At 41.1% G+C, this 18,043-nt stretch overlaps 1 protein-coding gene across 4 annotated transcripts in view; it reads left to right on the forward strand.

The window, feature by feature from the left end:
* The window catches only part of EPM2A (EPM2A glucan phosphatase, laforin), a 47,053-nt gene that overhangs the window by 13,009 nt on the left and 16,001 nt on the right, over positions 1-18,043 (forward strand). For 3 of the 4 annotated variants that reach the window (XM_034765487.1, XM_034765485.1, XM_034765488.1), the window contains exon 2: positions 1,661-1,835. In XM_034765487.1, the coding sequence (XP_034621378.1) occupies positions 1,661-1,835 (175 nt within the window). Of the gene's footprint in view, positions 1-1,192; positions 1,269-1,660; positions 1,836-18,043 lie in introns of those variants that run through there. The other variant, XM_034765489.1, reaches the window with a different exon arrangement.

Genomic DNA, 18,043 nt, shown 5'->3' on the forward strand with positions numbered 1-18,043 from the left:
ATTTGATTGTTTACTCCTCCACCTCTTTCAATGATAAATAGTGATCAGAGAAAGGAAGCTACTTGGAAGTGACAGAAGAGAGGGACCAATGCCTAGTGAAGACTATACGTTGAAGGAGTGGCTACAATTTTGTGTATGGTTGTAGCTCTAGTGCCATGTGGGAAAGGAAGTGAATGATTGCAAAGTTGAAAGGATCATTAACACAGTGGTTGAAGTCATCAAGAATTAAAATGGAGGATTGGGAAGAAAGGAAAAGGAGGACCAGGAATCCAAGTTGAAGAGGAAGTAAGATGAGGAGACAGGGGAAAGTTAGTCAGCAGATGGCATAAACCTCAAGGGGAAGGAGGGAAAAGAGTTAGAAATGGGAGAGCAGGAAGCCAGTGCTTCTGCTATTGAGAGCATGATGAATGGGAACATTGCCTCGGTTTCTGCCTTCTCCTTTGACTGGCTCTCACGTAGGGGGAAAGCCAGTAAAAACAAAGATGAAGGAGATGAGAGAGAGAGACATCACAGGTTGTCTGCTTTCTAAAAAGTAAAGCAGGAGCCCCAGAGGGAACAGGAAAAAAGGGAACTTGAGCAACTCTAGACTGCACTAAAGTGAGACAGAGGGGTTACTCCTAGGGGAATTCTGTGTCTAAAAATCCTGCCCACAATATTTTAAAATTCTGCATGTTTTATTTGTCAATATAACACACTATAATCATGCCAGTTTCAATTATTTTGATAATTTATTTCAAAATACCTGTCAGCAAATATGTCTAACAATATGGACAACAAAAAAGGTTCAAGTTGCAGTGCCCGGAATCTGAAACTGTACTCAACCTGCAGTATGGTTCAGAAAATATTATTCAAATGGCCAAAGTTCATTGTCCATCTCAAAGTCACTTTGAGTAAATTAATGTTCAAAACTAGTGCACAAAGTTTACAATCCAAGAAAAAAATTCCTCTATGCCTGTTTCCCCCCAGAAGATCTATGGTAACCAATCTCTGTGCTTGGTAAAAGACTTCGATATAAGCGGTGAGGCAAGTGCAGTCTTGTTAAATGAGCACCAAGCTAGGAACCGGGAACTCCAGGGTTCTTTCTGTGGACACTCACTTGCTGGGCAGAAGGTCACTTATGCTTTTTGTGTCCTTGTTTTCCAGTATATAAAATGGACAATGATATTTCTGTACAGAAAAACACAGACTGCTGTGCAGTCTTGTCAGGGGATGATGTTAAAGCCCTTTGAGCATATTAACTTTATATAGTGCTAAGGATACTTCGCATGGTGAGTCCAGGGAATCGGACTTCTTATACTTGTACCTTTAATGAATTTAGACTGTTTTTAACGGAGGGGATGGGACAAAAAGAGAGCATGAAGGGAATAGGAGACTGAGAACAAAATGTCCAAACGTGGGTGGCTGCGTGTACCGATTCCCACCCATCGCGTGTCTCCCTTTTTCTTTATAGCATCAGGTGCTTCCCAACCCTCTTACTTGGGCAAGTGGAAGCACCTGTTCTGGCAGAGGAGAGCTAGATCTACTTCATTTACTGAGGCCAGCCACCCTGCGAGACAGTCCCTGTTCCAAAGACCTTAAATTCATATTTAAATTCATTTACTTTGATTCCATGTAAACAGTGTTGATTCACAAGCTGTGTATGTTGCTGCTTCTGTTTCAGGTAATGGTCCCCATCATGACCGCTGCTGTGTCTACAATGAAAGCAACTTGGTAGATGGAGTTTACTGCCTGCCAATAGGACACTGGATCGAAGTCTCTGGACACACTGATGAGATGAAGCACACAACTGACTTCTATTTTAATATTGCAGGCCATCAAGCCATTCACTATTCCAGGTAAAAAAACAAACAATGAGTATTCTCAAGGGCTTGTTCAATCCAGGCAGCTAAAGAGGAAATCTGAACTGAAAGGATGGATAGAGACTTAGACCATATGGTGGCAAATGGGAATTTGTGTGGAACAGAAAGTAACGACCCATTCACATACACAGAGAGGCAACTCAGAAGGCTAAATTTACAGTCCCTCAGAAAAGCTGAATGCAAATTAACTGCCCCTAAGCAAGTAAAAATCAGATATGTCTGCATAATGGAGAGATTTTGAGTTCAAGCCTACTTTAATTGAAGTCAGTGGCAGGCTCCCATGGAGTGAGAGTACTGATCAGTAATTTAAGGTTAAAAACTTTACAGAGCTGTTGTAGTTCTTCCAAAACCAAGCATAACAAACCCAGAAAACTCACAGTTAAGGATATACATAAAAAACCCAAATATGTTAAGTATGAGAGTGCACAATTAAGGCACCCAAACAACCTCCACGTTGCAATGTAGTGATGCCAAGCAAATAAAGGAGAAGCAATTTCATTGCAAAGTCTGTGTGTGGATTTCGGGTTGTTAGCTATGACCAAACGGTCACCCCTCCCCCACAAAGTGCGAGGGTCCACTAAGCCACAGCACAAGCGACCTTTGTGGGTTTGCCGCAAGGAATTCCTCTATTAGAGATCTGCAGATGGCAACGTAGGGCTCTGTAGGTATTTTTACTAAGCATTACCCCCTTATGCAAGCTTCATCCATGGAGGTTTCCTTTGGAACAGCAGGCCTTGATCTGTAGTGCAGCATAGTTCCTCACACCCTCCTCCTCAATGTGATGCTGTTTGTGAGTCACACACAGTGAATTCTCATAGGGACCTGCACTTGTAGAAAGAAAGGTTACTTACTTTATAGTATCTGAAGTTCTTCAAGATGTGTGGTCCCTATGTATATTCCACGACCCACTCTCCTTCCTCTCTGCTTTGGAACCTTACTATAATCCACAGTACAGTAAGAACTGGAGAGGCAGGCAGGCAGTCCGTGCCACCTCATTTGTCCCCAGTTTGGAGCACGAGCAGGCACAGGGCTCAGGCACAGACCAGCCACACTGCTAGTGAAAAATCTTTCAGTCTCAGGCACATGGAGCACACCCATAGTGAGTGCCGAGTGGGACCACACATCTCAAAGGACTCCAGTTACTAAAAGGTGAGTAACCTTTCTTTATGTAAAACATCTTCTCATTCAGAATATCTGCGCCTTGTTTATCTTTGACATCTGTCCGTTTAATTTGATGGGGAAAATATTTTTACCACTCTGTGCATTACAGAGCTAATAAAGCTATGGATGAGTGAACACGGTTCTGTAAAGCCTCAGACAACATCCAGAAATCTTCAGCTGAGCTGATATTGCAGTATTTTTACTAATGGTGATAACTGTAGAGGCAGAAAAAACATAACCTGATTTTTAAGTGTCGGGTTGAATTTGGGGAAAAAAGTGAATGTTTGATTTTTAAATTGAGCAGATATGATAGGGAAGTCACTGAGCAAGACTAGTCATGGAACCCCACCATTATTTGGCAGGGGTGGGCAGGGTTTTATGGGCATTTATATGTATTTTAAATACCATGGAGTTATTTCAGTCAGTGTAGAATATGAGGGAAGGTTCTGTCCAGTTAAAATATTAAACAAGTGACAACATAAGCATGTGGTTATTTGGAAGTGTCATGTAAATGAAATCTTTTCAATTTAAAGAATAATATGTACTAATAATAATACCATTAAAGTTACCTGTTGTAAATATCAATAAACTTTTTTTTATTTCAAAATGTTCTTGAAAAGGAATTGTTCAATACGTCTCTCTTTCAGGGCTGGTTTCCTCCCACAGCCAAAGGCAGCCCTACTACACTATAATGAAACATTACCAGGCCCACCATGGATTTGGGCTGCTGCTGGGGGGAGCAGAGCCGGTGACCCATGGCAGAGAGCTTAGGGAAGGGGCCCTGGGACCCCAAAAGTTATGGTGGCCGCACATGTGGCCGCGTTGTGGTGACCATATGGGGCTACCGTGGCCACACTTGAGAATCGTTGCTACAGAGCAACAGCATCAGTAACAGAACTAAGAAATAATGAGCTACAGAGCAAAAGAGTTGTATGATGACATTACTGGTATCTGCTGTGGGGGAGAGAGATTAAATGCAGGAGATAATTTTTAAACAATTTATAATTCACTTATTTAAAAAAATAAGTGTGTGTGTGTGTGTGTGTGTGTGCGCGCGCGCATGGGGAGGGGAGGAATGAAGAAGACGACCACATTATGGGAACAGAGCCTTATCTGTATATCCCGGGCTCATTTATTTAGATGTATTTAAAATTGTGCCTATCCCTAACTCTTGTGCATGAATAAAATTTTGTTCCAAACACATACAAATCAAAATTGGATTCTCACCAATGAAAGACCTTCCCTAACCTATCCAAATTGAAACTCTCCTTTCTCATTAACTTCCCACTGTCAGCCTTTTCCCACAGAACCTAGAGGGCTTGTCTTCACAAACATTTAGTTCACAGCAAGCTGGGGTGTGAATCTACCCCCACTAGCCTGCCACAGTCCGACTGTTCATGTGGATCCTGCTGACATGCATTAACAATGTGCTTTGATCTAGACCTGTGTCAAAGAAGACTAGATCAAAGTGCTCTAAATCTCCCTCCTCATTAACTTCCCACAGCCCTCCTGTACAAAGTCTAGGTAAATAGATAGGCATTGCAGTGTGGCTTGAAGGTAAGCAAATTCAGAGTGGGGGAGAGAGAAAACAAGTTTGAGATAAGAGATCCCCTCACTGAGAACACCTTGTCCTCAACTTCCTCAGGTGTAAACTCAGCTGATTTCAACTTCTGTGGTATTGCACAAGCAGCCTGATGGCTTCTAAAATAAGCAAGACCTGACCTTTTTATAGATTCAAACCAACCCCTTGAATTGCAACCAGAAATGTATGGGAAGCCTGTGCAGGTCAAGGGGCACAGGTAGAACATACTGTTGAAAAAGCAGGGAGCTGTATTCTGTACTTCCTAACATTTCTGACTGGTCTTCAAGTGTAGTTCCATGGAGAACACATTGCAATAAGCCTTGGAGTTGACAAAAGATATAGGCAAAAGGGGGCAGGAGCGGGAGTCTGCATCTAGAAAAACAAGTCATAAATGGAAAAGGGCACTGTTGGCTACTGTCCCTTCCCACTGGCCCCTGAGATTGGTTAGACATGGGGACAGCCAATCAACTTCGACATCTGGATCTGATTAACTAGAAAGGTCAGTCAGAGGAGGTTGCTCAAGAGCAATGGGGGAAACTTTTTTGACGTTGGGACCTAAATTTGCACCTTCTGTGTGGCAGTGCATTGCCTTGCCACTAAACTACGGGCTAGTTTCTTTATGATGCCTGTTCTAATCATCCTTTAACTATAGTACACTATATGTGTACACAATATGTATGGGTGCATAAACATACAGTTATAGTTAGGCATGGAAGGATTAGATTTTTATTGGTAAATGTCAATTTCACCATAGGCACACAAATGAAAAAATATTTCCATTCAGTCTCAATTTACAGATAGGCAAAATAAGAAACCTGCTGCTTAAGAACTTATTAGAGTTTGATTTAAGGATATTTAATCATAGAATATCAGGGTTGGAAGGGGCCTTAGGAGGTCATCTAGTCCAATACCCTGCTCAAAGCAGGACCAATTCCCAACTAAATCATCCCAGCCAGGGCTTTGTCAAGCCTGACCTTAAAAACTTCTAAGGAAGGAGATTCCACCACCTCCCTAGGTAACCCATTCCAGTGCTTCACCATCCTCCGAGTGAAAAAGTTTTTCCTAATATCCAACCTAAACCTCCCCCACTGCAACTTGAGACCATTACTCCTTGTTCTGTCATCTGCTACCACTGAGAACAGTCTAGATCCATTCTCTTTGGAACCCCATTTCAGGTAGTTGAAAGCAACTATCAAATCCCGCCTCATTCTTCTCTTCTGCAGACTAAATAATCCCAGTTCCCTCAGCCTCTCCTCATAAATCATGTGCTCCAGCCACCTAATAATTTTTGTTGCCCTCCACTGGACTCTTTCCAATTTTTCCACATCTTTTCCACTGTCGACTCATATCCAGCTTCTCGTCCACTGTAACCCCTAGGTCCTTTTCTGCAGAAATGCTGCCTAGCCACTCGGTCTCTAGTCTATAGCAGTGCATGGGATTCTTCCATCCTAAGTGCAGGAGTCTGCACTTGTCCTTGTTAAACCTCATCAGATTTCTTTTGGCCCAATCCTCTAATTTGCCTAGGTCCCTTTGTATCCTATCCCTACCCTCCAGCATATCTATCACTCCTCCCAGTTTAGTGTCATCTGCAAATTTGCTGAGGGTGCAATCCATGCCATCCTCCAGATCATTAATGAAGATATTGAACAAAACCGGCCCCAGGACGGACCCTTGGGGCACTTTACTTTGTGTATCTTGACATGATGTTGACAGTTTGTGTTTTAACTGTTAAAGTTTTAAGTTTGCATCTCACCATCTACTGTCATCAAATAATTGTCTGACACCCGCCCCCCATTTCCCACAACTGTGAAAATATAAATAGATAAAACATTGAAAAAATGCATAAATCCCATACTTTTGTGCTACTGTCAACATTTAAAAAATGCTTAAAAATAATCATTGATATTATCATTTAAACCAAGCCTAGTTATAGTTGTTAAATAACACGCACAGGCTACTGAAAGTTTAAGAATAAGACCAATTTTAATTCTAATACTGCATAACAAAAATATATAAATACATCAGATGTAACAAAATACAGTTGAAAATAATTTCAGAGAAACTCTTTAAAGATAATAGTTTCTATTTTGATGTTGAAACAGATTCTAAACATTATTTAAGCCTTACAACATTCCTGTGAAGCAGCTTGTTTTGACAGATTAACCAAAGTGGGCAAGCCACTTATTTTGTTTTCTGAATGCAAACAAGAAGCTCTTATCCACGTAGCCCTAAACTTGTCCACTGTCACATAGCAAGTCAGTGTCAGAATGGGGAAGGAAGTTGGGACTCCTGGCTCTCAATCCTGTGCTCTAGACATACTTCTGGTGAATACCACAATTATAAGCATCTGGTATTACAGAGCAGATATTATAATTTTAATTGAATAGAAGATCATAGGGCAGTTTGATTTAGGATTGTCCAGGGTGGAGTAATTTCAGAGTACGATTTTTGCTTGACTCTTATCAGTTGTTAAGCTCCTGTTATTATCATTATCTGCATTATGTTTTCTATTAGATCTGAAGAATGGCCACTCTCTAGTACTCTGTCAGATTTATTGTGTACTGTGGTATCAGCGGGACACAAAATACTGTCTAGACATTGGAGTGACACTGTGGAATTAACTACCGAAGAATGGTAGATTGTCTGTATAAACGTGATGAAATGGGAGAAAAGCTGTTGTGACAACAAATGGGTCTGTTTAGAAACCTTGCCAACTTTGGCAGACATTAATTATGTTTTTTATGTCAAGCTATTTATTAAGTGATATCCATCAGTATTGTTAATGCCCACCTGGTTTGGGGGTATTTTGTTTTCCTTTCTCCTCTTTCCAGGAAATTACCATGCATGTTGCTTGCATTATTCATATATTCATAGTCCAGTAAACCTGAGATTTTTATATTGGGATTTTGCCTATCTTTGGACATGGAGCAGTTGGAATCATTCTTGATATACAACAGGAATTTTTTCCAATGACATTTCATGATTTATTTTGTGTAATTGTCCTGGTACGTGTGGCACGGATATGTGGCTATCCCTTTTTAACCATGTCATTGTCATTAAATGAATAATTCTTTTTACAGTTCAGAAATAATTCAGACCCATTAAAAATGTCAAGAGCTTGTTAAAAAGAAACTTCCTCCCTTATATCTCCTTTCCCCTCTCTTCCTTTTCCATCTGTTTCACTCTTCTTTTGGGGGGCAACACATTTTGTGAAAGCCTAAATCTTCCTCCTCCCTGTACAAATACCTTTTGTGGTTTATACTTCTGACCCTTCCCCCACCAAAGTGGGTTGTTCTCAAAAGCATTCTGTGCCACATTCAAAAATGTCAAAACTGATAAACGCTTTTAAATTCCCATGTGAGTCAGCCCTGGAAGAACTGGTCTGGTTGGCTTTCGCAGCCTTACATAGGTGGGGAGGCAGAATGAATGTGCAATGCCTTCCTGACATTATTGCTAGGGATCTGGTAGAATGGTGTCAAGGAATCAACCCATTGGTCAGAAGAGGGGTCTTGTAGTCACATAGCTGTTACGTGACTTGCGATTAAATGTGGTTTCCCTCTCAGAAGTAAATACAACTTCATGGGCCTGGAGTAAGGATGAGCTTTTAGAGGTCTGTTTAGCTTTGCGCATGGAATTTGGCCACATGGATGGCAGTTACAAAGAGATTGGAGCTGAAACATACATTTTGATGGTCACTTAAACAGAATTCTTCTCATAACCAGATGAGTTCTGAAGTTCAAAATGATATAATTTGTCATATGCAATGTAGCTGTGTCGGTCCCAGGATAATAGAGAGACAGAGTCGGCGAGGTAGTATCGCTTATTGGACCAACTTCTGTTGGTGAGAGAGACAAGTCTTCGAGACACAATGAAAATAGCTGATAGTAAGGTCATTGTTCAGCTCAGCTGAACTAGAAGTGGTGGTATTGGGGGAAGGAAAAGATGCATAGGATTGTATTAAAAATAATGCTACTATTTCACAGAAGCAGCTGGCTATTTGTACAGCACCAACACTATGCTGGGTGCTTGACAGACAGATATGAAGGCAAAGCTTTTGCTAAAAAGAGCTTACAATCTAACCACGCAATCTACAACCCCAGGAGTAGGGAATGGGCAGTAACAATGTAAAATGAGTGAGCGATGAAGTTTAGCACTTAGCATATTCAAAACAATGACAAGAGTGGCCCCTTGACTTAAGGGGATTATGGGATGTTTCCGGAGGCTGATCAGAGTGCAGTAATGCAACACCTCGTTCACACTGACACTGGGGTGCTCCAGCAGGGGCGCATCAAACGTTATTCTACTCGCCGAGGTGGAGTACCAGGAGCTCTCTAGCCGTGGAGTCAGAGCGCTCTACGTGCCTTGCCAGTGTGGACGGGTAGTAATCTAGGGCGCCTGGGGCCCCTTTAATGCGCTGTAACTTGCAAGTGTAGCCAAGCCCTTTAAGTAGCTTTGTCATTGAAGTGTGTGGCTTGTTTTTGGCTTGGTGAGTGGCAGTAGGCGGTGCCTCCGAAATGGGATTGGCTTGGTTTGGGCTTGCTCTGAAAAGGCAGTGCAGCTTTTTTTATCTTGTAGATCTGGGAGAAAGAGGAGAGAGACAGAGGCCTTGTCTACACTGCCACTTTACAGCACTGCAACTTTCTCACTCAGGGGTGTGAAAAAACACCCCCCCTGAGCGCAAAGTTTCAGTGCTGTAAAGTGGCACTGTAAACGGTGCACCAGTGCTGGGAGCTGCACTCCCAGCGCTGGTAGCTATTCCCCTCATGGGGGTGGGTTTTTTTTTTTTTTTTTTTTTTTTTTTTTACAACTACACAGCCACAACACTACACTAGTCAGCCATGTTAAAGCGCTGTGAGAGTGAAGAGTTTTGTTGCCAAAAGTGTACACCTCCACTCTTTTGTCGCCAAAAGCTGCCTTTTGCTGACAAAACTCTGCAGTGTAGACAAGGCCTTAGAGTGATGGTTGTGAGTGAGTCACTATGCAGGGTAGAATGATCTCCCCACTGTAAAACGACAGTGAGCTGAGATTGGCTGGTGATGTCAAAATGGTTATTTTCCTAAATTAGCTGCCTATGTGTAACATTTGCTTTAAAACATTGCTGCTCTTTGAAATGGAAATTCACACAGCTGTGTTGCTGCATAAGATCTCCTTATTTCTTAAGGAAAATAGACACTGATTCCATTTCTTCAGGGGAAAAAAGCAGAGGCAAGAACAGGAACCCTCTTGGCAAGGAAACCACAGGTGTAAACAAAGTGATTTGTACTGTTTTCACTCTGTGGGCTATCAAAAGGCAACTCTTGATGGTCCAATTAATCAAATATTAGGTGAGATACCACGGTTAGAGGGAAAATTGGTTTAGGTCATTACTCTTGTAGTTTCTCCTTTCCTCTTCCTTTGTTAGTTGTCTCTCTGTTCCTCACTCTATTTTTCTTTTGATTGTTTTTTCCCGTTTTACTGCCTTTTTATTCTTTAAGGTCCAAGCTGTCAGAGACAGAGTAGCATTGTGCTGCTTACAGAGGCAGTTTGCCTACATTGCCAGCTGTGAATGAAATTGACTAGGATTCCAAAATCTGAGTTATTTTCACTCACAGCCAGCACTGTGGAGAAAGTGCTTGTAGGCTAGAATGCAGCACTATTCTTTCTTGGAAACTGATCGACCATAATCAACAAGCTGATATGATTACAAATGGACTTAGTTCTTTTGCTATGATTTTTTTGTTAGGTGCGTATTGTATTTCTGAAACAAGTATCTTCTAAATTACAAAGGCCCAGATTCATAAAGGGACATAGGTGTTGCAACACTCAGCATTGCAATGCTTAACTTTTAAGTGCCTAGAAAATGACTGGAACACAAATGGGATCTGCAAAGCCTGAATTAGGTGCCCAGACCTCCTGTAAAAAGAATGGGAAGAGATAGGCACCTAAGAATCTGATCCAAAGAAGCCAGCATGCTAGATGGAGATCCACCTAACCTAACAAGCTGATGAGAGGCAAGGGGTGAATCCTAAACCTTGCCCCTCTCTGCTTCCATCACAGCCAGGAGCTGCTCTCCTGGAGTAAGCTGTGTAGGCACCTAAGCCATTTCTTGCGCACATGCCTAGCTCTATCCAAAAGAGCCCAGCGGGAGAGGAGGAGGGAACACCTGTTATTTCCCAGTTTGTAGACCACACTGAGGCTTAGGCAGGCGATAAGTGTCTGGATGTCTTGGGGGAGGAAGCAGTGCTCATGCTCAGAGGTAGAAACTTAGGCACCTACAGAATTTTTACAGCAAAAATTTAGGTGCCAAGATAAGTTTAGGCATCTACAGCGTTGGGCAGCAACTGAATGGGGCAGGGCGGGAGGGGGTTGTGGATCTCAGAAGCACCTTCAACTGGACTTTAGGTACTTAAGTCCCTTTGTGGATCTGACCCAAAATGCCTTACATAAAATAAGCAAACATTGCTTAGCTATTGAAACTATAGAACTAGAGTAGAGAATATCTCTTAAAAACTGGTGAACTACAGCTAATCTGCAAAATTTTCCTCATGCATTAGGAATTTATAAAACAGACAACAAATATAGATGCAGGTTTGCCACTTAAAAACCCTTGATGTTTGAAAGACGAATTCAACAAGGTTCCTCTGTGTAAAAAAAGAAACTTGTCATATTTTAACTGTAAACAAAAAAGCCATTAGAAATGAAACCTAAATATCTCCTTTAGTTTCTCTGAAGTTTAGTTTCTGAAACTTTACTGTTTTATTTCCTGAGAATAAATAAATATTACAGAGTTGCTGCTGTATTTTCTTGAGTTTTGTTTTATTTCTTCAGAAGAAAACAAAACAAAACAGATGAACGGCTGCTGCCTTCCTAGAGAACAAGGTAAAGGGCTCTAACTGAAAATCTCTCATTTTCTGCTTTAATGCTGTGCAGTGGAATATTTCATTTCAAATTCAAGGAGTTAGGTGCGTAACTCCTATTACTGTGAAAGTCCTCAGTGAACCATGACAAAAATTGAGCAGAGTGTCATGCAGGTTGCCAACCTATATGAAATATGGATTTCAAATCCTTTTTATTAGTGGGGGGAAAACACAGACCAAAAAGAGTTGCAAATTAGAATGAAATGTCTTAGGGTACTTTTTTTATTTTATATTTTCCTGTGGTAAGACTGCACAATTTGTAAATGATTATAAGGATCCAGGGAGAAAAAAGGGAGAAGAGGGAGGAAATGCAATGAAAACATGAATTTAATTTTGATGTGCAGAAAAGTGAAATGCAAACAAGATTGTGAAAGCGATAAATGTTAGTAGTTGTAGTTCTTTTTAGGTGTGCTCTATAAGGGTGAAATTTACCCCTTCAAACACACAGCCCAAGTATTTGGACTTTGTACAGGGTGTTGAGCGAGGAAGGAGGAGCAGTGAGATAGCCACATTCACCGATAGAGTCTGTTGGTGGGCTGTGGCCACGAAACCGACTCTCTCAATGGCTGCTGCCTCTCTGCCCTGCAGTTTTGGGCCACTGGATATGTATATCTCTAGCCAACCCCAAAACAGGCATATTCAGAGCCTTTGTGGAAAAACACCCCGCTCTCCACCAGGTAGTTGTGCAGAGTTTCCCAGCATGCTGTGCCTTTGGTGCCCCTCCCTCTATAACAGGCTTCAGAGATGTGGAAGGCCTTATGGGGACCCTTCACATTTATGTGAATTTCACCATGAGCACAACATAGCCCATTGTTATCACTGCAGAAGGCTAAATCCTTTATTGCTGAACTTACCGTAACACTGAGGTGCTTCTGTGATGTCCACCTTCCTGGTCTCCACATGGGGGATTGAACCAGGGATCTCTAGAGCTAAAAGCCTGAATTGCTACAGGTCCAAGGCACTGTAGCTGTGGGCTGTAACAGCTCATATCCTTTATGGTCAGCCCAGAGAGGCATTTTCATCACTCTCCAGTAACATTTCCACCATAGGAGATAGAGAAAATAACAAAGAAACCCAGTTTCCTTACTACACTTGTAGTGTAGGCTGTTATCCAGGGCTGAGTAACACTTTACAGCGTTACAATAATAGTGTTCGGCAGAGGGTCTAGAGGTACGTACATAAACTATAGTTGATCACTTTTAATACCTTTATCAAAGTGCCCACAGTTCCTATTTCAAAGCAGATGAAATCATAATCCTAGGCAACAAAATAAATCTAAGTAATCAGACAACCACTCCTCCCTTCCCAGCGCTTGTTAACTTTATGTTCCCATGGAAACAAACTGCTGTAGGCCAGCTTCCTAAAAGTTCTAGTCAAACTAATTATTTCCTCTTGACTTCCAAAGCTTTCTCAGGACTCCACCATATGGTTATCAGTCCTGGCTGAAGAGGACTGGGCACGGTTCCTCTTGGGGTCCCTCTGCCACTGGAAAAAGCTCTACCTGTTACTGCACTAGGACTGAGCCTCCTGCTACTGCTGGGGAAAAATTCCCTTCCCTACCACCTCTGAGAGTACACCTCACGTTATCACCCTTCCTATTGCTCCAGTGCCAGAAGAGAGTCCTAGATTCCAAGGCCAGAAGGGGCCATTGTGATCATCTAGTCCAGTGGCTCTCAACCTTTCCAGACTCCTGTCAGGAGTCTGATTTGTCTTGTGTACCCCCAAGTTTCACCTCACTTAACTATTTGCTTACAAAATCAGACATAAAAATACAAGTGTCACAGCACACTATTACTGAAACATTGCGTACTTTCTCATTTTTACCATATAATTATAAAATAAATCAATTGGAATATAAATATTGTACTTACATTTCAGTGTATAGAATATAGAGCAATATAAACAAATCATTGTCTATGAAATTTCAGTTTGTACAGACTTGGCTAGTGTTTTTTATGTAACCTGTTGTAAATCTGGGTAGATATCTAGATGAGTTGATGTACCCCTGAAAGACCCCTGCGTACCCCTAAGGGTTCATGTGCCCCTCGTTGAGAACCACTGATCTAGTCTGACCTCTTGTATAACACAAACCATAGAACTTCCCCAAAATAATTCTTAGAATTTCTATGGTCTGTGTTATACAGGAGCTCAGACTAGATCAGTGGTTGAGAATCCAATGTGATCCTTCATAAATTGTTCCAAAAGTTAATCACACTCTCTGTTAAGAATTTACACCTTACTTCCAGTCTGAATTTGTCTAGCTTCAACTTCCAACCATTGGATCATGTTATAGCTTTCTCTGCTAGACTGAAGAGTCCATTATTAAATATTTGTTCCTCACCTAGGTACTTACTGACAGTAATCAAGTCACTCCTTAACCTTCACCCAAAAGTACTCCTCTTCTGCCTGCGACACACACCACCTGAGGTCCTCCTCCAAGAGTCAGGAGAAAACCACTCAAATCCATCAATTCCACCCCACCTCAAATCCAGTCCCTCCCCACATAACCCAGCCCAATACTTCTTAATACACCATGCTTCCACCTTCCCAGCACCTCATGGAGGCTCCTGTAGGTAGCTTCCCTATGTGACAGCTGCAGTGATGATGGTGGTAGTGGCATGTAGGACATTTTATGGCTTCTGGCTATGGAATAGCTAGTTGGGTATCCAGTCATCTCTGGTGATAGGCTAGGTGGTAGGTTGGAAAATGAGTGCTGGAGGTGTCGCTCAGGTGGTGTATAAAATTTGTTTATTTAAAATTCAGAGAAGAGTATTTACTCGGAGAATGATGTGTGTGGCTGACTGAGGCAGCCCAATGTTAAAATTTTGGCAGCACACTGTCCCTGTCAGTATTGCTCTTCCTTGGTTTATAATTTAGCAATTGATTGGGACATTATATACAATTGAAGTGTCCTACCATCTTGTCCCTATGATTGTGCTTTGGGGTGTAACCTTATCTTAGAACTTTTTGGAGTTCTCACTGTGGTGAGATGAGTTAATTTCAGATTTTTTCTATTAGTATTTATAAGGCCTAATGCTCCCATCTGTAATTCTCTAGCATGTGTCTCTAGCTTTCTTAACAATTCTTACTATTCACTATGGTGTTATTTTTTAAAAATATGAATAACTAAGACAGTTTAACTACAAATAAACCTGTCCGAGGGATTGCATTTGAGTGACATTAAGTGGGCCATTTCCATCCTCTTCACATACCACAAATTCTGAATATGCTTCCTCCAGAAATCTCTAGGCTCTTCATGTCCAGCAGAGACTTTCAGTCGTCTTCATATTTATACACTGGGACTAGCCCACAAAGCCAATTCTCAACCAAAATAAGTTAATTTTCAATTACACAATTTTCATCTCATTATTTGGGAAGTTTAGACTGGGAAGTTAACTTAGCACAAAGATGAAAAAGACATTTTCACCAGCAATGCCTTGGTCTTCTGAACTGTTTGCTTAATTTTCATCCTTAGGGGCATTAACCAATTTTGTAAGGCATTACAAAGGTGCTAGTAGTGGCATCAGACCCATCATTAAGCACTAATGTTAGAAATCCTGGTTCCTGATGCCAACAGATTCATGGCTCATTTCTATCTGGCTTAGTTAAGCAGCCTGTTGTACCTCACATTCATCGTTATTAGTTCTAATTCAAAACAAATTTGAATGCTGGCAATGTGATGAAGACATATGTAGCAAGTAACTGTTGGCAACCAATGCACTAAGCTGTGTTCTGTAATCAGAGTATTTACATATTAATTCTCTGAAGCCAAATGAGAAACCATCTTCATGACTAGCTCCTCAGCTCATTTGGCATGAGCCCACGGGACCTGATTCTTCTTTCACCCTGGCTTTTCACCAGTGACATGCCATTTCCTTCAGTGGAGCTACACCCAGTTTATACCAGTGAGAGAGAGGGAAAAATCAGGTCCTAGAGGACCAAATTCTGTTTTCTGCTGTATATAGTATGCAAACGTCTCCCCAGAGTCAATGAGACCTGAGCATGGATGCTAGAAGGTAAAATTTGACTGCAAATTTCACAGGGCTAACTTTGGACATCAACTCCTACAAGGCACTGGAGTGTATATAAATAACCATCTGGAACACAGATTTTCTTAACTTTTATGCACAAATGCAAAATCCAGCCTGATGTAACATAGCTTATATATCAGGTGATGGGGAAGAGAACGCTTAATTTTTCAAAGTTGAGGATGGTCACATACTTAAAGCCTTGCATGACCATGCCAGGTTGTGCTAGGACATTCCCAGAACAGAAGACAGAATCAAAGTAGTTTTATTCTACCATATACCATTTTATAGGGTTGGTTGTATCTCATAAAACTCTAACACAGCCTTATAAGATATAAAGAAACTGACTAAGGGTTTTGGTTTTGTTTATTTATGTATTTATTTTACTTACTTATTTTGTAGGGCCAAATTAATTGGATTGACAACAGGAATGTCTCAATTGAATTCAGTGGGGTGTGCCCTCTGCTTTTAGAGGCTTAAAAAATATTGGGCCAAATCCTTGGGTCCAGCTGAGCTCTGATTGGGGCAGAGGAGCAAAGCTGGCTTAAATACACCTTTTCACTTCCTCTTCCCTTGGGGTAAGCCAGGTTCAGGCTGTGATGTAAAAGAGCATAGCTACTGGGATGCTTTAATTCATGTCATCAATAACTGCCCCTTAGGGGTAATTCCATCAACCCAGAATGACTGGAGCATGCTGCACTCTGGTCATGCCTCCTTCCACATCTTATATTTGGGAGATGCATCAGGGAGTGGTATAAAGGAGAATCCCTAGCCACCTTGCTAGGGTAGTTTTCCATCCTTTTTGCATTATTGGAGCACTGGGGGCTGCAGGTTTGGCCAAATTCCATTTCTGGAATTTTCTAACATATTCTTCTCCTCAAATCAATATAAGTTGAGGGTGCTCTGCACCTACACGAGCTGCTTAGCACCTTGATGTCAACACAGGCTCATGTCTCAGTTATCAGCACAGTATTATTTTTATATCTTAGCCTTTGTTTTCATTCTATTCCATTGTTAACTTAACATTGATTGGCTTAATGCCTTGTTCATCTTGCAGATCAGTGAACCAGGCTCTCTGATGCCATATTTCATAAATAAATTTGTGAACACTGAATAAATAAGTTTATTAAGCATATCAACCAGTGTTCAAGGGCTTCAGAAATTTTGCAGACTGATAAACTGTGTTGTTCTGCAGTAATAAAAACAGGTGTTTCCTTTCAGTTGCCAAGTCTGCTCCCATCTGAGAATCCCAGATAAGTAGTCCAAATTACATCTAAGAAGAAAATTTGCCAGAGCTTAATTACTTTTCATCAGGGTGCCACAAACAATGAAAGACGGAAAAAAAAAACAACCCATTGGAACTATATTGTAGTCTATTTAATTCTCCTAATTTAAAAACCTGCAGTTGCATTTTCTACTTAAAAATAAACCTTACAGCTTTAGTAGTAAACTAGGATGAATTTCTAATCACCAAATTATATTCCTTCTGCTTGTGGCATTAGATAAATGTAAGCTTTTGTTCTGCAGCGTAAGTAGCCTTAACAAGGTTGCTGCTATGTCATTTCAGCAGTATATGTTTTCCCCATTAATCAGCTCTTTTCCTGTGTTGGCTTTTGCTCAGATTATGGCCGTTTTATGTGTCTTTATTGATAAAAATTGATGTTATTGTGCCTATTAGATCATAGTTTTCAATGAATAGATCATACTGCTGGCAAATCCTGGTATCTTCTTTTACTCCAGTCAGTAGAGTTCCTGCTCATGCTGTCAGTAGTTCAGTGCATCTGGCTGCTTTCGCTCAATCCTATTCAAGTCAAGCCTCTCATTGTAAAACTTGATCTGACTGGGCTGCGGGTGAACTTTATCAGTAAGTCACTAGCAGAATGGGTCAGGTCTTCAGAGTAAACAATTGCAGCTTTGAAAAGGCTGGGCCTCAATCTGCCAATTCTACTCAACTCCTTATCTGATGAAACAGTGATTTTGAGTTTGTTTTTTTATTTTCATGTAAAGTGTATTTAATGGAATACAGGAATTCTCACACCAGATCAGACCAGTGATCCAGATGGTCAAGTATCCTTCAGTGGACAGTACCAGATACTTCAGAGGAAGACAAAAGGAAGGAAATATGTGGAATAACCATCACATAAGGGGATTTTCTTCCTCTTAATGGTTTGTTTATGCTTGAATCATGAATGTTTATATCCTTTATATTTTTATTATATGTATAATGGGAGGATTCAATTATATTACATAAAACCGTCTAATCCTTTTTTGAACCCTGCTAAGCTCTTGGCCTTTGGCAGTGAGTTCAACAGGTTGATTATCCTGTGCACAACCCCCCCCCCCCCAAACTTTGTATCTGTTTTAAATGGGCTGCCTTTCAATTTCATTGGCTATCCCTTTGCTCATGTATTATGAAAGGATTAATAGGATTATCCAATTGACAGGGCTGCACAGAGGTTTAGAAGAGCGTGAAGCAAAATCTGAAACTGAGCCCCTCTTTGCCCCCCACCCCCAAAT

This window comes from Trachemys scripta, chromosome 3 (genome assembly GCF_013100865.1).
Source record: "Trachemys scripta elegans isolate TJP31775 chromosome 3, CAS_Tse_1.0, whole genome shotgun sequence".
NCBI classification, from domain to species: Eukaryota; Metazoa; Chordata; order Testudines; family Emydidae; genus Trachemys; species Trachemys scripta.